The 17,108-nt window shown below is 39.4% G+C and overlaps 1 protein-coding gene across 2 annotated transcripts in view; it reads left to right on the top strand.

Annotated features, from left to right (window-relative positions):
- Positions 1 to 16,696, top strand: part of bsf (bicoid stability factor) — a 201,779-nt gene extending 185,083 nt beyond the window's left edge. For both annotated transcript variants that reach the window (XM_071658035.1, XM_071658036.1), the window contains 2 exons: positions 2,932 to 3,083; positions 15,066 to 16,696. In XM_071658035.1, the coding sequence (XP_071514136.1) occupies positions 2,932 to 3,083; positions 15,066 to 15,134 (221 nt within the window). In that variant the 3' untranslated portion in view covers positions 15,135 to 16,696. The remainder of the gene's footprint in view (positions 1 to 2,931; positions 3,084 to 15,065) is intronic.
- The last annotated feature ends 412 nt before the right edge of the window (positions 16,697 to 17,108 follow it).

Raw genomic sequence — 17,108 nt, 5'->3', positions numbered from 1 at the left:
CCACTGAAGTGCTGGCTCTTTAAGCAAATGTCACTAACCCTCCCGATACTGAGGCGGGTAGTACTGATAATTTACCTCTCTGTTCATTGGCTGCTTACCAACTACTACCTACTTCTACAGTAATGAAAAGGAAATTACTTTAGCATTATGCTGTTCATCCAAACCGAATCTAGATATTGAATGATACAGCTCAAAATGTGAGGAAAGCATAGGCATTGCTGTAGTTAATGCAAAATGAAGAGAATCTTTAGTATTTACCATACAACTGTACCTTATTCATACTTCACTTAAATTAATTGAGGAATCTAAAAAGAAAAATACAGTTTACTGTATCAGAAAGGCACTCCAAGTCATATCACATTGTGCTCCAATGCATCCAGTACTTCAGAGAGCTTAAAACTGTAAGAATAAATTTACACAACGCATAAGAGTGCAGAATTTTGCTGGTATCTTGGACATGATTGTATTAGCAGTTATGAAATAGCTGATGCTGAGGCTAAAGCAGCTATATCTAGCAGTCTTTTTGCAGGAGTTTTACCTTTCAGTGATTTTATGAGCAGATTAAAGAATTAGATGTAAATGGCAATATAAACAGACTAGGATGCCCTGAAGAATGAAAAACTGCAGAGGATAAAGAAAGGAGTTCACGTATGCCATTCCTCTCTCAACAGGTATTGCCATTTTGAGACATTATTCTCAACTGAGGATTGGTCTTACTATGTTGTTGACCTATGTTCACCTATGAAAAGGAGCCCTGCACCAGTATGTGACACTTGCAAATGCAGAATTACTCTGGGATATGTATTAATGGAATGCCAACAGTACAATAGTCTTGGCATCAGATATGAATAAGAAAAAAATAACATTGGATGGAATAAAAACATTGGAGAAATAGTAGAAAATACTGTTAATGTGAATAGACTGATTTAAAGCTAGGCCAGAATATTAGATCTGTTCAAATGATTTAAGTTTTGCATAGGTATTTCATGCTAAAGAGCACTTGATAACCATAAGGGTTGAGGTGTTTACAACTTCCATAGAATCAATCAAGTCCTGTCTCACAAGCATCTGTAAAAACTCCAAATATGGTAGAGGGGTAGGAATGGGGCTGGACTTCCTTTCACATGGCTTCCACATCAAAACTTGTTTACCATATGAAAATGAGACAACTTTCTGTCAATTGAGGAATTTATGATAAAGTTTGTTCTGATCTTAAGTACTGACAAAGGATTAGACTCACCAGATGGAAATATGTTTCCCAGATTTTTCCCCAGTGGGTATACTTATTAGGTGGCAGGGAGAGGGACTGGCTTCGACAAGTACTGCATTACATCTGTTCAGTGCTGGGTGTACAACTTTGGTGAAAAGTCTTTCACACTTTATGGTCAGGCATGGCATGCAGTATTTATAGCATCTTAAATTTTTCAAGGGACATTTCCTCTCCAAGCTTCTCAAGCTTTAAAAGGCATCTCACTGTGTCCTGATTTTGCACTTTTCTTAAGTGTCCCAGGCTTTGTTGCAAGAATTACAGCAACAGCTTGGCTGCATTCTGAACATGACTTTAATGTTAAGGCTGATGTGATAAGAAATGTAAGTCTTGTACTTCTCAGATTACTTTGTTTCACTATGTCTGTGATGCAGGGCTACAGGAAGTTTAGCCTGGAAGCTTAGATTTTACTTAAGATGAATTATTCAGTCTTTAATGTGAGATGTGTATCAGTAGAATATTAGATCATCAGAGACACCTAATTATCAACAGACTTGAGGAATATGTAAGGCTTTTCCTTGATGGTATCAAAATCATGGAGGTGATGATAATGGAATATTGTTGACAGTGTGATCTGTCTATCCATGCATGTCTCTGACACGTTCCCTCCTGGAACTCCCATCAGAGGGTAGCCATAGCAGATGTCTCCTCTTATCCCTGTCCTTACATACCTTCTTTGCGTACACTATTGTACACATGCTTCCACCAGTTTTTTTCCATTACTCTTCAACTCTATTTCCTCATGTCATGGGTAGTCTTCCTCTCACACCAGCCCCCTTAATCGAACTATCATACTTTTGTATGTCAGCTGTCTGAAGTTCACATTTTTGTCATGATGTAACAGCGTATCCCCATGAACTGTTGTCTGAGTTTTTCATTTTTATCAGATATTGACCATGGGTACAGGATTGTCTCTGTAGCTGGGAGGCTTTGGTTTTACCTTAATAGCAGAGCCATTCTGATATCAGCACTGACAAATCTCATTTTATTGGGCTTATTTAGTTGTCAGACAGATGGATATGAAAAGGAAGGCAATTTCAACCTAAGAAACCTAACCTGACATAACGTAGACATGATCTAACACAAATGATATGGGAACTCAATAATTTTTTATACTGTAATCTGTTCAGCCATATTCATGCAAGGAGAATGTTACTTGATATCTAAAAAAAAATTGTGAAAACCATGGATTTTTTTGAGCCATGCCCTCCCTGCCATATTTAGTTTTTCCTTTTTTTATCAACATCTCATTTCCCTGTTACCATGCTTCCATGGTTACTTTCACGGTCCATTTCACAGCAGTTTCAGTATTCTTCACCATTTCATCTATGCCCCAATATTCCATTCCTTAAGAGCTTTTGTAGCTCTTTTTGCTTCTTTTGCAGTGTCTTCCTCTCTCATATACCTGTTTCTGTCCTTACATCTCTTTGTTCTCTTTGCCATCATGTCCAGTCATTTCTTTAGAATACTCCAACCATATATGACAAATTTCTTTTGTTACATGCATTCTCACAGGCTTATGTATTAAATTTTCAGTTGTTACTCATATCTGTCTTATTTTCATGTACCTCCTTCCAGCATAGTAGGTTCTTATCCTTTAAAAGGCTCATGTATGTTCTATGTGAAATCCTTAGAAATGATTGTATGAAAATTATCTCTTGCAGGTGATGCAAATAGATTTGAGGAAGGTTTAGAAGTGTTAAAAGGTGCTCTGCAAACATTATCCCTGGAGGATTTAAACCTTACTTCTTTAACAAGACTTAAAGCTGGTACTGAGACTACAGACAAAACATTTCCCTACATAGTACCTCCAAAGGTAAATAAAAAATTATACCAGGTTTGATTGTTATTTTGTAGATTTTCTTTGGTTAAGTTTGATAGTTACAAGATCCTCAGTTATAAGATTCTCAGATGGGTCATAGGAAGCTGGGTAAATTAAGTTTTGATTCTTATACATTTCTATTTTTCTTAATTATTTATACAACGTGCCATCATTGGAATGAACCAGGGTATGTGAAACATCTGGGTAAACCATGGGAAAAGTCTGTGGTTTTGGTGCATTACACATGACAGCTCATGTATGGATGTGAGCAGATGTGGCCTTATTTCGTCTGTTTCCTGGCACTACCTTGTTGATGCAGGGGGAGGTGATCGGGTACGGGTGAAAAGAAAAGAATGTATATGTTCTTTTTCTTCGATTCCTTGTGTGCATTTGTGCTGTTTCCTGTGGGGCAGGTTGATGTTGGGAATGGATGAAGGTGAGCAAGTGTGAATATGTACATGTGTATATATGTATATGTATGTGTAATTAGGTAATTAGGTAATTAGGTACAGTAGGGTTGAGGGTCAAGTCAATTGGGAGGTAAGTTTGAATGGAGAAAAACTGGAGGAAGTAAAGTGTTTTAGATATCTGGGAGTGGATCTGGCAGCGGATGGAACCATGGAAGCGGAAGTGGATCATAGGGTGGGGGAGGGGGCGAAAATCCTGGGAGCCTTGAAGAATGTGTGGAAGTCGAGAACATTATCTCGGAAAGCAAAAATGGGTATGTTTGAAGGAATAGTGGTTCCAACAATGTTGTATGGTTGCGAGGCGTGGGCTATGGATAGAGTTGTGCGCAGGAGGATGGATGTGCTGGAAATGAGATGTTTGAGGACAATATGTGGTGTGAGGTGGTTTGATCGAGTAAGTAACGTAAGGGTAAGAGAGATGTGTGGAAATAAAAAGAGCTTGGTTGAGAGAGCAGAAGAGGGTGTTTTGAAATGGTTTGGGCACATGGAGAGAATGAGTGAGGAAAGATTGACCAAGAGGATATATGTGTCGGAGGTGGAGGGAACGAGGAGAAGTGGGAGACCAAATTGAAGGTGGAAAGATGGAGTGAAAAAGATTTTGTGTGATCGGGGCCTGAACATGCAGGAGGGTGAAAGGAGGGCAAGGAATAGAGTGAATTGGATCGATGTGGTATACCGGGGTTGACGTGCTGTCAGTGGATTGAATCAGGGCATGTGAAACGTCTGGGGTAAACCATGGAAAGCTGTGTAGGTATGTATATTTGCGTGTGTGGAGGTATGTATATACATGTGTATGGGGGTGGGTTGGGCCATTTCTTTCGTCTGTTTCCTTGCGCTACCTCGCAAACGCGGGAGACAGTGACAAAGCAAAAAAAAAAAAAAAAAAAATGTGTATGTATATGTATGTGTATGTATATGTATATATGCATGTATGTATATATAGGGCATGTGAAATGTGTGGGGTAAACCATGGAAAGGTGTGTGGGGCCTGGAATTGGGTAGGAAGCTGTGGCTAGAGAATGAGTGTGGGCAGATGTTGCCTCTCTTTCATCTGTTTCCTTGTGCTACCTAGCTGACGCCGGGAGTGGCAATGCTGTTTACAGTGAGGCTGGGGTGGCACTAGGAATGGATAAGGGCAAGCAACTAAGAATATGTACATATGTATTGATGTATATGTATGTGTATGTGTTGATGTGTAGATGTATATGTATATGTAAGCATATGTGCATATATATATGTGTAAATGAGTGGATGGGTCTTTCTTTGTCTGTTTTCTGGTGCTACCTTGCTGATGCTGGAAATAGTGATCAAGTATGATAATGATAATAATGATAATAATAAGGGGGGGGGTGCCATTTCATTTGTGGTGGAGTGGTGGCAGGAATGGATGAAGGAAGCATGTATGAACATGTACAGATGTATATATGTCTGTGTATGTATATGTATGTATACGTTTAAGTGTATAGGTATGTATATGTGCGTGTGTGGGCGTTTTTGTATATACATGTGTATGTGGGTGGGTTGGGCCATTCTTTCGTGTTTCCTTGCGCTACCTCGCTTACGCGGGAAACAGCGACAAAGTATAATGAATATAAATATTATGATAATATTAATAATAATGGTAATAATAATAATAATGATAATAGTAATAATGATAATAATAATAATAATAATGATAATAATAATTGGGAGGTAAGTTTGAATGGAGAAAAACTGGAGGAAGTAAAGTGTTTTAGATATCTGGGAGTGGATCTGGCAGCGGATGGAACCATGGAAGTGGAAGTGAATCATAGGGTGGGGGAGGGGGCGAAAATCCTGGGAGCCTTGAAGAATGTGTGGAAGTCGAGAACATTATCTCGGAAAGCAAAAATGGGTATGTTTGAAGGAATAGTGGTTCCAACAATGTTGTATGGTTGCGAGGCGTGGGCTATGGATAGAGTTGTGCGCAGGAGGATGGATGTACTGGAAATGAGATGTTTGAGGACAATGTGTGGTGTGAGGTGGTTTGATCGAGTAAGTAATGTAAGGGTAAGAGAGATGTGTGGAAATAAAAAGAGCGTGGTTGAGAGAGCAGAAGAGGGTGTTTTGAAATGGTTTGGGCACATGGAGAGAATGAGTGAGGAAAGATTGACCAAGAGGATATATGTGTCGGAGGTGGAGGGAATGAGGAGAAGTGGGAGACCAAATTGGAGGTGGAAAGATGGAGTGAAAAAGATTTTGTGTGATCGGGGCCTGAACATGCAGGAGGGTGAAAGGAGGGCAGGGAATAGAGTGAATTGGATCGATGTGGTATACCGGGGTTGACATGCTGTCAGTGGATTGAATCAGGGCATGTGAAGCGTCTGGGGTAAACCATGGAAAGTGTGTGGGGCCTGGATGTGGAAAGGGAGTTGTGGTTTCGGGCATTATTGCATGACAGCTAGAGACTGAGTGTGAACAAATGGAGCCTTTGTTGTCTTTTCCTAGTGCTACCTCACACACATGAGGGGGGAGGGGGATGGTATTCCATGTGTGGCGAGGTGGCGATGGGAATGAATAAAGGCAGACTGTGAATTTTGTGCATGGGTATATATGTATGTGTCTGTGTGTGTATATATATATGTGTACATTGAAATGTATAGGTATGTATATTTGTGTGTGTGGACGTGTATGTATATATATTGTGTATGGGGGTGGGTTGGGCCATTTCTTTCGTCTGTCTCCTTGCGCTACCTCACAAATGCGGGAGACAGCGACAAAGCAGAATAAAAAAAAATAAATGAGAGTTGGGGTGAGAGAGTATCATTAAATTATAGGGAGAATAAAAAGATGTTCTGGAAGGAGGTAAATAAAGTGCGTAAGACAAGGGAGCAAATGGGAACTTCAGTGAAGGGCGCAAATGGGGAGGTGATAACAAGTAGTGGTGATGTGAGAAGGAGATGGAGTGAGTATTTTGAAGGTTTGTTGAATGTGTTTGATGATAGAGTGGCAGATATAGGGTGTTTTGGTCGAGGTGGTGTGCTAAGTGAGAGGGTTAGGGAAAATGATTTGGTAAACAGAGAAGAGGTAGTGAAAGCTTTGCGGAAGATGAAAGCCGGCAAGGCAGCAGGTTTGGATGGTATTGCAGTGGAATTTATTAAAAAAGGGGGTGACTGTATTGTTGACTGGTTGGTAAGGTTATTTAATGTATGTATGACTCATGGTGAGGTGCCTGAGGATTGGCGGAATGCGTGCATAGTGCCATTGTACAAAGGCAAAGGGGATAAGAGTGAGTGCTCAAATTACAGAGGTATAAGTTTGTTGAGTATTCCTGGTAAATTATATGAGAGGGTATTGATTGAGAGGGTGAAGGCATGTACAGAGCATCAGATTGGGGAAGAGCAGTGTGGTTTCATAAGTGGTAGAAGATGTGTGGATCAGGTGTTTGCTTTGAAGAATGTATGTATGTATGTGAGAAATACTTAGAAAAGCAAATGGATTTGTATGTAGCATTTATGGATCTGGAGAAGGCATATGATAGAGTTGATAGAGATGCTCTGTGGAAGGTATTAAGAATATATGGTGTGGGAGGAAAGTTGTTAGAAGCAGTGAAAAGTTTTTATCGAGGATGTAAGGCATGTGTACGTGTAGGAAGGGAGGAAAGTGATTGGTTCTCAGTGAATGTAGGTTTGCGGCAGGGGTGTGTGATGTCTCCATGGTTGTTTAATTTGTTTATGGATGGGGTTGTTAGGGAGGTAAATGCAAGAGTTTTGGAAAGAGGGGCAAGTATGAAGTCTGTTGGGGATGAGAGAGCTTGGGAAGTGAGTCAGTTGTTGTTCGCTGATGATACAGCGCTGGTGGCTGATTCATGTGAGAAACTGCAGAAGCTGGTGACTGAGTTTGGTAAAGTGTGTGGAAGAAGAAAGTTAAGAGTAAATGTGAATAAGAGCAAGGTTATTAGGTACAGTAGGGTTGAGGGTCAAGTCAATTGGGAGGTGAGTTTGAATGGAGAAAAACTGGAGGAAGTGAAGTGTTTTAGATATCTGGGAGTGGATCTGGCAGCGGATGGAACCATGGAAGCGGAAGTGGATCATAGGGTGGGGGAGGGGGCGAAAATTCTGGGGGCCTTGAAGAATGTGTGGAAGTCGAGAACATTATCTCGGAAAGCAAAAATGGGTATGTTTGAAGGAATAGTGGTTCCAACAATGTTGTATGGTTGTGAGGCGTGGGCTATGGATAGAGTTGTGCGCAGGAGGATGGATGTGCTGAAAATGAGATGTTTGAGGACAATGTGTGGTGTGAGGTGGTTTGATCGAGTGAGTAATGTAAGGGTAAGAGAGATGTGTGGAAATAAAAAGAGCATGGTTGAGAGAGCAGAAGAGGGTGTTTTGAAGTGGTTTGGGCACATGGAGAGAATGAGTGAGGAAAGATTGACCAAGAGGATATATGTGTCGGAGATGGAGGGAACGAGGAGAAGAGGGAGACCAAATTGGAGGTGGAAAGATGGAGTGAAAAAGATTTTGTGTGATCGGGGCCTGAACATGCAGGAGGGTGAAAGGAGGGCAAGGAATAGAGTGAATTGGAGCGATGTGGTATACCGGGGTTGACGTGCTGTCAGTGGATTGAATCAAGGCATGTGAAGCGTCTGGGGTAAACCATGGAAAGCTGTGTAGGTATGTATATTTGCGTGTGTGGACGTATGTATATACATGTGTATGGGGGTGGGTTGGGCCATTTCTTTCGTCTGTTTCCTTGCGCTACCTCGCAAACGCGGGAGACAGCGACAAAGTGTAAAAAAAAAAAAAAAAAAAAAATAAATAAATAATAATAATAATTATAATAATAATAATAATAATAATAATAATAATAATAATAATAATAATGATAATAATAATCCCCTCCTTTTAGAAAGTTAAAATACAAGGAGGGGAAGGTTTCTGGCCCCCCGCTCCCGTCCCCTTTAGTCGCCTTCTATGACACGTGAGGAATGCGTGGGAAGTATTCTTAATCCCCTATCCCCAGGGATATGTTGTGCGCAGGAGGGTGGATGTGCTGGAAATGAGATGTTTGAGGACAATATGTGGTGTGAGGTGGTTTGATCGAGTAAGTAATGTAAGGGTGAGAGAGATGTGTGGAAATAAAAAGAGTGTGGTTGAGAGAGCAGAAGAGGGTGTTTTGAAACGGTTTGGTCACATGGAGAGAATGAGTGGGGAAAGATTGACCAAGAGGATATATGTGTCAGAGGTGGAGGGAATTAGGAGAAGTGGGAGACCAAATTGGAGGTGGAAAGATGGAGTGAAAAAGATTTTGAGTGATCGGGGCCTGAACATGCAGGAGGGTGAAAGGCGTGCAAGGAATAGAGTGAATTTGAACGATGTGGTATACCGGGGTCAACGTGCTGTCAATGGATTGAACCAGGGCATGTGAAGCGTCTGGGGTAAACCATGCAAAGTGTGTGGGGCCTGGATGTGGAAAGGGAGCTGTGGTTTCGGTGCATTATTACATGACAGCTAGAGACTGAGTGTGAACGAATGGGGCCTTTGGTGTCTTTCCTAGCGCTACCTCGCACACATGAGGGGGGAGGGGGTTGTTATTCCATGTGTGGCGAGGTGGCGATGGGAACAAATAAAGGCAGACAGTATGAATTATGTACATGTGTATATATGTATATGTCTGTGTGTGTATATATATGTGTACATTGAGATGCATAGGTATGTATATTGTGCGTGTGTGGACATGTATGTATATACATGTGAATGTGGGCGGGTTGGGCCATTCTTTCATGTTTCCTTGCGCTACCTCGCTAACGCGGGAGACAGCGACAAAGCAAAATAAATAAATAAATAGATAATAATGATAATGATAATTATAATGATAATAATGATAATACTGATGATAATAATGATAATAGTAATAATAGAAATAATAATATGTGTATGTGAGTGGATGTGTTTTTCTTTGCTTGTTTCCTGGTGCTACCTCGCTAATGCAGGGAATGAGAATCAGGTAAAAAAAAAGACAGCTAAAGACTAGATGTGTGCAAATGAGACCATTACTCCTTTGTTACTGATTGTACCTAGCTTAGAAGGGAAAAGCAGTGAGGTATATGCATGTGTATGTATGAAAAACAATGCAACTTTTTCTCAGATCTTTTCTGAAACTTAAATTCTTCATTATTGCCATCTTTGCCATCACTCTGTTACTCAGAAATGTAGGTAACCATAGAGATATAACGTATCATTTTATTTCGTTGTTAGTCTACCATCTCAGTTCTTTGATTTTTTCTGACATATGCTGTACCTTGTATATAGATATGCATATCTGGCTCAAGTATATGGAGAGGATGATTGAATGGAGAATAACTAAGAAGCTGTACTTGTTAGAAGTGGAAGGAGCAAGTGGGAATACCTATGGTGAGATTTTGCTTGAGCTGGGGTAACATGCAGTGCTCTCTGTGTCTTCCTTGAATCACAATGCTGTTGTTTTGTTCCCTAACACGTTGACCATGATTATGAATTTTTGGTTGATCTGGTACTGCTTTCAGATGTCCAAGTCTCTGTTTGAAGTTCTTAGTTCTTGTGGATGTGAGATATATCGCTGGGAAGAGTATTGAAGAGCCTTTCTATATTTTTTCTCCTTTTTTCAGAGATTTCCTCTCTTCCATAAATAATCAGATGCATTCAAATGCTGACGACTTAACACAATCTTTTGATATTTAACTTGTTTGTTGCTTTATGCCCACAGATATGGCCTCTAAGCAATAAAGCTAGTGGTGTGAGTTGTGCTACCCCATGGAAGAGGAAATTGATGTCTTTAAAGCAAAATGTGGACTTATTTGATCACCTTGCACTTGGTTATGGTGCAGCATCTTTTAAGAGGCATTTTAGTGTTAATGAGTCAACAGTGTGACCCTTAAAGAAAAAATGAGGCAGCCATTTTGTGCAGCATAGCTAGCTGGCTGCTTTTTAGGAGTTCATAGGCTGTGTAGAGCATCAGAAAGATATACTGCCATTGTTCTATGTATCATTGTCTTTATTCTTTTCTGTAAGATTCTGTATGTCATTTCTCTAGACTTTTGTAGACATGTTTCTTAAGTATAAGATTCTGATTCTTTTATTTTGAAGTGCTCGCGATAGGACTTAAGGTATGTCTTTCAAGGGTCACTACCTGAAACCCCCTATTTAAAGCCAAAAGGTTAGAATCTCACCGTCTGTAGGTTTGCCAACCACAGGGTTTTCCAAGTACATAACTCTGCAGTGGCAAGGTACCTCAGTAGTGATAGTGTGTGTGTGTGTGTGTATCCATGTGGGAAGAGTAGGGGGCACCTGAACAGTAAGTGTTCATTGTTTTCATTGTAGACATTGTGCTGTGGTCATGAAGGGCCCTGGAATGTGTTGAATTGTTTGTAGTAATGTAGGGAAGGGTGATGTCCAGAGCTTAGATGGAAAATTGACTGTTTGTCTGAGGAGTGTGATTTCAGATGGATGTATACGTCTGGTGGGGTAGTGTTTGAGACCAAGTTGGGAAGGTCATTGCAGTGTATATGTGTTTTGAGTAATTTGGGGGGGAGGGGATGTGTGAGTAAAGGTTGCTTGAGTTTGAGTTTAGGGTAGGTTTTTTATTTCTACATAGGGGTCAGTGTTTAGTTTATGGCATGGTTTTGGTGGGAGAACTGAGTGCCGAGCAAGTTGAGTAAGGATTGTATTGGGAGGATTTTTGCTTCATTGTGTAAGTGTTAAGTATTTTTGGTCCCTTAGCTGTAAGTAATTGTTCTGAACATTCCATTTAAATGGTTTTCAATTTTGTTATATTTGCTTTTGAGAGGATAGAGGACCAGGCCAGTGAGGCATAGTTTAGAGTAAAGCAGATGAATTGTTTGTTGAGGATACGAAGGGATTCTTTTTCTTGTCCAAATCTGGTGCCAGTTAGTATTCTGAGGGCACTTAGTTTGTTTTGTTGTTCTTGTGCAGAAGTTATTGGTGTGGGGAGTGAATGTCATGTGTGTCAAATGTGTGATGCTTGAAATTGTTTACTGGGTGTAATTGTTTGTTCATGGTGGCTGAAGCGTGTGAGCTGGATTCATGTCTGTGTGGGGTAAAGAGGGTGGTTGAAGACTTCTGTGGAGATGCAGACATTCTTTTCTGGGGGAATCATTGTCCCAGTTATGTAAGGTAGTGCTGCATGTTTGTTTTGTTATTGTGGTGTCACTGTGATGTGATTGTGAAGTTAGATTTATGTGAGAGGACCTTCATGTTTTAGTTTACTACAGGTAATGGGAGGTCTGTAAGAAGTGATTACAATGGAGCTCCCTAGGAGCAGTTCTTTCTTCAACCCTTTTTTGAGTATAAGAGATATAAAGGTGAAATCATTATGAGATTTTGATATGACTGGTGGCGATGAAATAGGCCAATCATTTATTTTTCATTGTTGTGGAGGGTATGAGGGTATGTTAGAGACAATGTCAAATGCTTTGTTAATGTCTGTTTTGACTGTTATTGTGCAGGATAGTTGTGGTTGGTAGAAGCCATCTCGGACATGTGAGAAGTCAGTGTGTAGGGTGGTGGTAGAATCATTGGGTTTGATCAAGATGTGTTGCTAAGAGTGGGATTTTTTGCTTGATTCTGTAGAGGATTGGTTTTTCATAGTGTTTGTATACAGAGGTCTTAAGGGTGGTAGGAGGAGAAACATGTTGGATGGTTTGGACGACTTTAGGATTAATGTTATGTTGGAAAGTTTCCACATATTGGAAATTTTTATATGTAGTGAGGAATGGTTGATGATATTTGTAATTGCATGGATTCCAAGTAGGTTTGATGTGTTGTCAGAGCCTGTTGCAGGAGTGTTCCTGAAGGCTGTAATTGCATTTCTTGTATCTTTATCATTGGGAATGAAGGGTGGGTTGGTAATTAATCAATGTCTTTTATGTAGGTTTTCATAATTTTATTGTTTAGGAGTGAGGTTTGTTAATGACTGATTTTTGAGTAGTGGCTCATGAATATGTTTGTGTGTTCTTTGGGAAAAGGGATATCATTGGAATGAGTCAGAAGTGCTTCATGACTGGGAGCTGGATATATTCAGTAAGTGTTGATCTTCTTTAACCTGGTTTATTTTGTTGAGGAAGGAGAGTCAATGTATAATTTGTCTCTCTCTGATTAGGTTGGTGATAGTGTAATTTAGAGTTTAGATTTGTTGTCTGATATTCATTGATTGGTTTTGTCTGAATTGGTTTTTCTGTTTTATAGTACTGATGTACTATAAAGTGCATAAGGCAAGGGAACAAATGGGAACATCAGTGAAGGGGGCTCATGGGGAGGTGATAACAAGAAGTGATGATGTCAGAAGATGGGGTGAGTATTTTGAATGTTTGTTGAATGTGTTTGATGATAGAGTGGCAGATATAGGGTGTTTTGGTCGAGGTGGAGTGCAAAGTGAGAGGGTTAGGGAGAACGATTTAGTAAACAGAGAAGAGGTAGTAAAAGCTTTGCGGAAGATGAAAGCCGGCAAGGCAGTGGATTTGGATGGTATTGCAGTGGAATTTATTAAAAAAGGTTGACTGTATTGTTGACTGGTTGGTAAGGTTATTTAATGTATGTGTCTTGTGAGGTGCCTGAGGACTGGCGGATTGCTTGCATAGTGCCATTGTACAAAGGCAAAGGGGATAAAAGTGAGTGCTCAAATAACAGAGGTGTAAGTTTGTTTAGTATTCCTGGGAAATTATATGGGATGGTATTGATTGATAGGGTGAAGGCATGTACAGAGCATCAGATTGGGGAAGAGCAGTATGGCTCCAGAAGTGGTAGAGGATGTGTGGATGAGGTGTTTGCTTTGAAGAATGTGTGAGAAATACTTAGAAAAACAAATGGATTTGTATGTAGCATTTATGGATATGGCGAAGGCATATGATAAGAGTTGATAGAGATGCTCTGTGGCAGGTATTAAGAATATATGGTGTGGGAGGCAAGTTGTTAGAAGCAGTGAAAAGTTTTTATCAAGGATGTAAGGCATGTGTACGTGTAGGAAGAGAGGAAAGTGATTGGTTCTTAGTGAATGTTGGTTTGCGGCAGGGGTGTGTGATGTCTCCATGGTTGTTTAATTTGTTTATGGATGGGGTTGTTAGGGAGGTGAATGCAAGAGTTTTGGAAAGAGGGGCAAGTATGCAGTCTGTTGTGGATCAGAGAGCTTGGGAAGTGAGTCAGTTGTTGTTCGCTGATGATGCAGTGCTGGTGGCTGATTCGGGTGAGAAACTGCAGAAGCTGGTGACTGAGTTTGGTAAAGTGTGTGAAAGAAGAAAACAGAGTAAATGTGAATAAGAGCAAGGTTATTAGGTACAGTAGGGTTGAGGAACAAGTCAATTGGGAGGTAAGTCTGAATGGAGAAAAACTGGAGGAAGTGAAGTGTTTTAGATATCTGGGAGTGGATTTGGCAGCAGATGGAACCATGGAAGAAGAAGTGAATCATAGGGTGGGGGAGAGGGCGAAAGTTCTGGGAGCATTGAAAAATCTGTGGAAGTCGAGAACATTATCTTGAAAAGCAAAAATGGGTATGTTTGAAGGAATAGTGTTTCCAACAAAGTTATATGGTTGCGAGGCATGGACTATAGATAGAGTTTTGTGGAGGAGGATGGATATGCTGGAAATGAGATGGTTGAGGACAATATGTGGTGTGAGGTGGTTTGATCAAGTAAGTAATGAAAGGGTAAGAGACACGTAAGGTAATAAAAAGAGTGTGGTTGAGAGAGCAGAAGAGGATGTTTTGAAATGGTTTGGTCTCATGGAGAGAATGAGTGAGGAAAGATTAACAAAGGGGATATATTTGTCAGAGTTGGAGGGAACGAGAAGTGGGAGACCAAATTGAAGGTGGAAAGATGGAGTGAAAAAGATTTTGAGTGATTGGCGCCTGAACATGCAGGAGGGTGAAAGGCGTGCAAGGAATAGAGTGCATTAGAACGATGTGGTATACCGGGGTTGACGTGCCGTCAGTGGATTGAACCGGGGCATGTGAAATGTCTGGGGTAAGTCATGGAAAGTTCTGTGGAGCCTGGATGTGGAAAGGGAGTTGTGGTTTTGGTGCATTATACATGACAGCTAGAGACTGAGTGTGAACGAATTTGGCCTTTGTTGTCTTTTCCTAGTGCTACCTCGCACACATGCGGGGGAGGGGGTTGTCATTTCATGTGTGGCGGGGTGGCGACGAGAATGAATAAGGGCAGACAGTATGAATTATTTACATGTGTCTATATGTATATGTCTGTGTTTGTGTATATATGTATACGTTGAGATGTATAGGTATGTATATGTGCTTGTGTGGACTTGTATGTGGGTGGGTTGGGCCATTCTTTCGTCTGTTTCCTTTCGCTACCTCGCTAACACGGGAGACAGTGACAAAGTATAATAAAATGAAAAAATAGTACTGTTGTGGTCAGCTTTGTAAAGAAACATCTTACATATTTCATACCATTATTTGGGTCTGCTCTTTCTGATGAACACTTTACTTTGAAAAGTATATTGTTTTGATTATAGTCAGAAGTTTATTTATTTTTTGTGTATTCCAGGTAAAGCGTGATCAGCAGAATGCCCAGAGCAGTAGCAGCAGCAGTAGCAGCAGTAGTGACAGTGATTGAAAGTTATAATATTGTAGTTGATATCGTGAATATTTCTAAAATTAAGTATGCACTATAAGTCCCCATTCATTTAATTATTTTGGGAAAGCTCTTAAGGCAGCATGGGCATTTACATGCGAATGTAATGATAAATTATGTCATGTAACAAATTGTAATTTGTCATTTTTTTTATCAGAGTTCTTGTAAGGATCTTGAAAGTTTCATTATTTTGAATAATTAGGCCAACCTGTCTTGAACCATTCCATAGAATGCCCTCTTTAAACTTTGCATGGAAGTTTCAGCAAATGACTTAGAGAAAACCCAGCAGCAACTAGAGTGCTAGGCACACAGTATATGATGGTAAATTCATCATGACTTCCATTGCTTTTTTGCCTTGTTAGACTCATAAGCATGAAAAGTGGAAGTTTCTTGGATTTGAAGAGTACAATGAATTTAACTAGTTAAGAATTACAAAATAAATCATATATACCCAGAAATGTGGACACACACACCTTATCATTGATTTGAGCTACTTTTTTTCTTGTTATTCTTATTGACACCAGAAAAGAATTGCAGTTAGAAAATTCAAGAACTTGACTATTAATAAGTTCAATTCAGTTGAGAATGACCTTTAGGATCTTCACTGAACTATTCAAATATTCTCTAAGTAGTCATACTCTAAATTATTTAAAATAAAAGCATGGAGCAAAGTGATCACCATAATTAGATGTAACAGTGATGAGCTTAGTGTGGCATCCTTGCATGGTGGTACAAGGTATTTGCAAAACAAGACAGTTTTTGGATCATGGAAACCTCACTGCTTTGGAGTTATGTGGGCAGGAGGTAAGTCAGATTACTAGACTCTTTTCTGCATTTTTATATAAAACTTATTTATACTTGGGTATCTTCTAAAAAAGTGAAATAAGTTAATGTAGGACCATATTTGTTTAGTACTATCCAGTGGTGGAAGTGTCTGTTAGTCTTGGAATAGGGTTGGGATACTGTACAAATCAAATCAGACTTGGAATTATGAACATACCTGGAATTAGGAACTCTTCAGAATTTTTGAATTCTTGATGATTTACCTGAAATCAAATTGTAAGAATCTAGATTAGTAAGGGTTCGCTTTACATGTCCACATAATCTTTGATGGTTTGATATTGCAAATACTCTGAATTTTTTAAAATGAAAGATATCAGGAATTCAAGATAGATTACATATGTATAACACCAACCTTGGATAGAAGCCATAGTGATAGTAATGGAACTTTCTTGTACATGATGTGTGTTGTCTGTTACTTATGATAATGGAAGAGAATTTTCTCATGGCATTGATTAACAGGCAGCCTCATATTGATCTATCATCATATTGCAATGAAGATGATAACATTACCAAGGTTTCATTTGAAACTCAAAAATCAACTTATTATTCACATTTAAGAAAACAGTTGTGATTAGGCTCTTTCTGAACTGAACCACAATAATTTACTGTATAATGGTGATGTGTTTAGTTAAACTATTTAATTGATGGTTTGTACAGTCTTAGTTATATGTATATGTTTGTAAATAAACTTTTTTAAAGAAGCATAATTTTGTTATCCTCACAATGCTTAGGAACATATGATTCTTGATGATTAAATTATGTTCAATATGTGATGAAGTTGTATGCTTATGGGGCCTCTTCTCAAACTTTACTAGTCATATATATATATATATATATATATATATATATATATATATATATTTTTTTTTTTTTTTTTTTTTTTTTTTTCAAACTATTCGCCATTTCCCGCGTTAGCGAGGTAGCGTTAAGAACAGAGGACTGGGCCTTTTTTGGAATATCCTCACCTGGCCCCCTCTGTTCCTTCTTTTGGAAAATTAAAAAAAAAAAAAAAAAAAAAAAAAAAAAAATGAGAGGGGAGGATTTCCAGCCCCCCCGCTCCCTCCATATATATATATATATATATATATATATATATATATATATATATATATA

The sequence above is a fragment of the Panulirus ornatus genome, chromosome 65 (assembly GCF_036320965.1).
Source record: "Panulirus ornatus isolate Po-2019 chromosome 65, ASM3632096v1, whole genome shotgun sequence".
In the NCBI taxonomy this organism is placed as follows: Eukaryota; Metazoa; Arthropoda; class Malacostraca; order Decapoda; family Palinuridae; genus Panulirus; species Panulirus ornatus.
The sequence above is the reverse complement of the archived record's forward strand: the minus strand, read 5'-3'. Positions and strand labels throughout refer to the sequence as shown.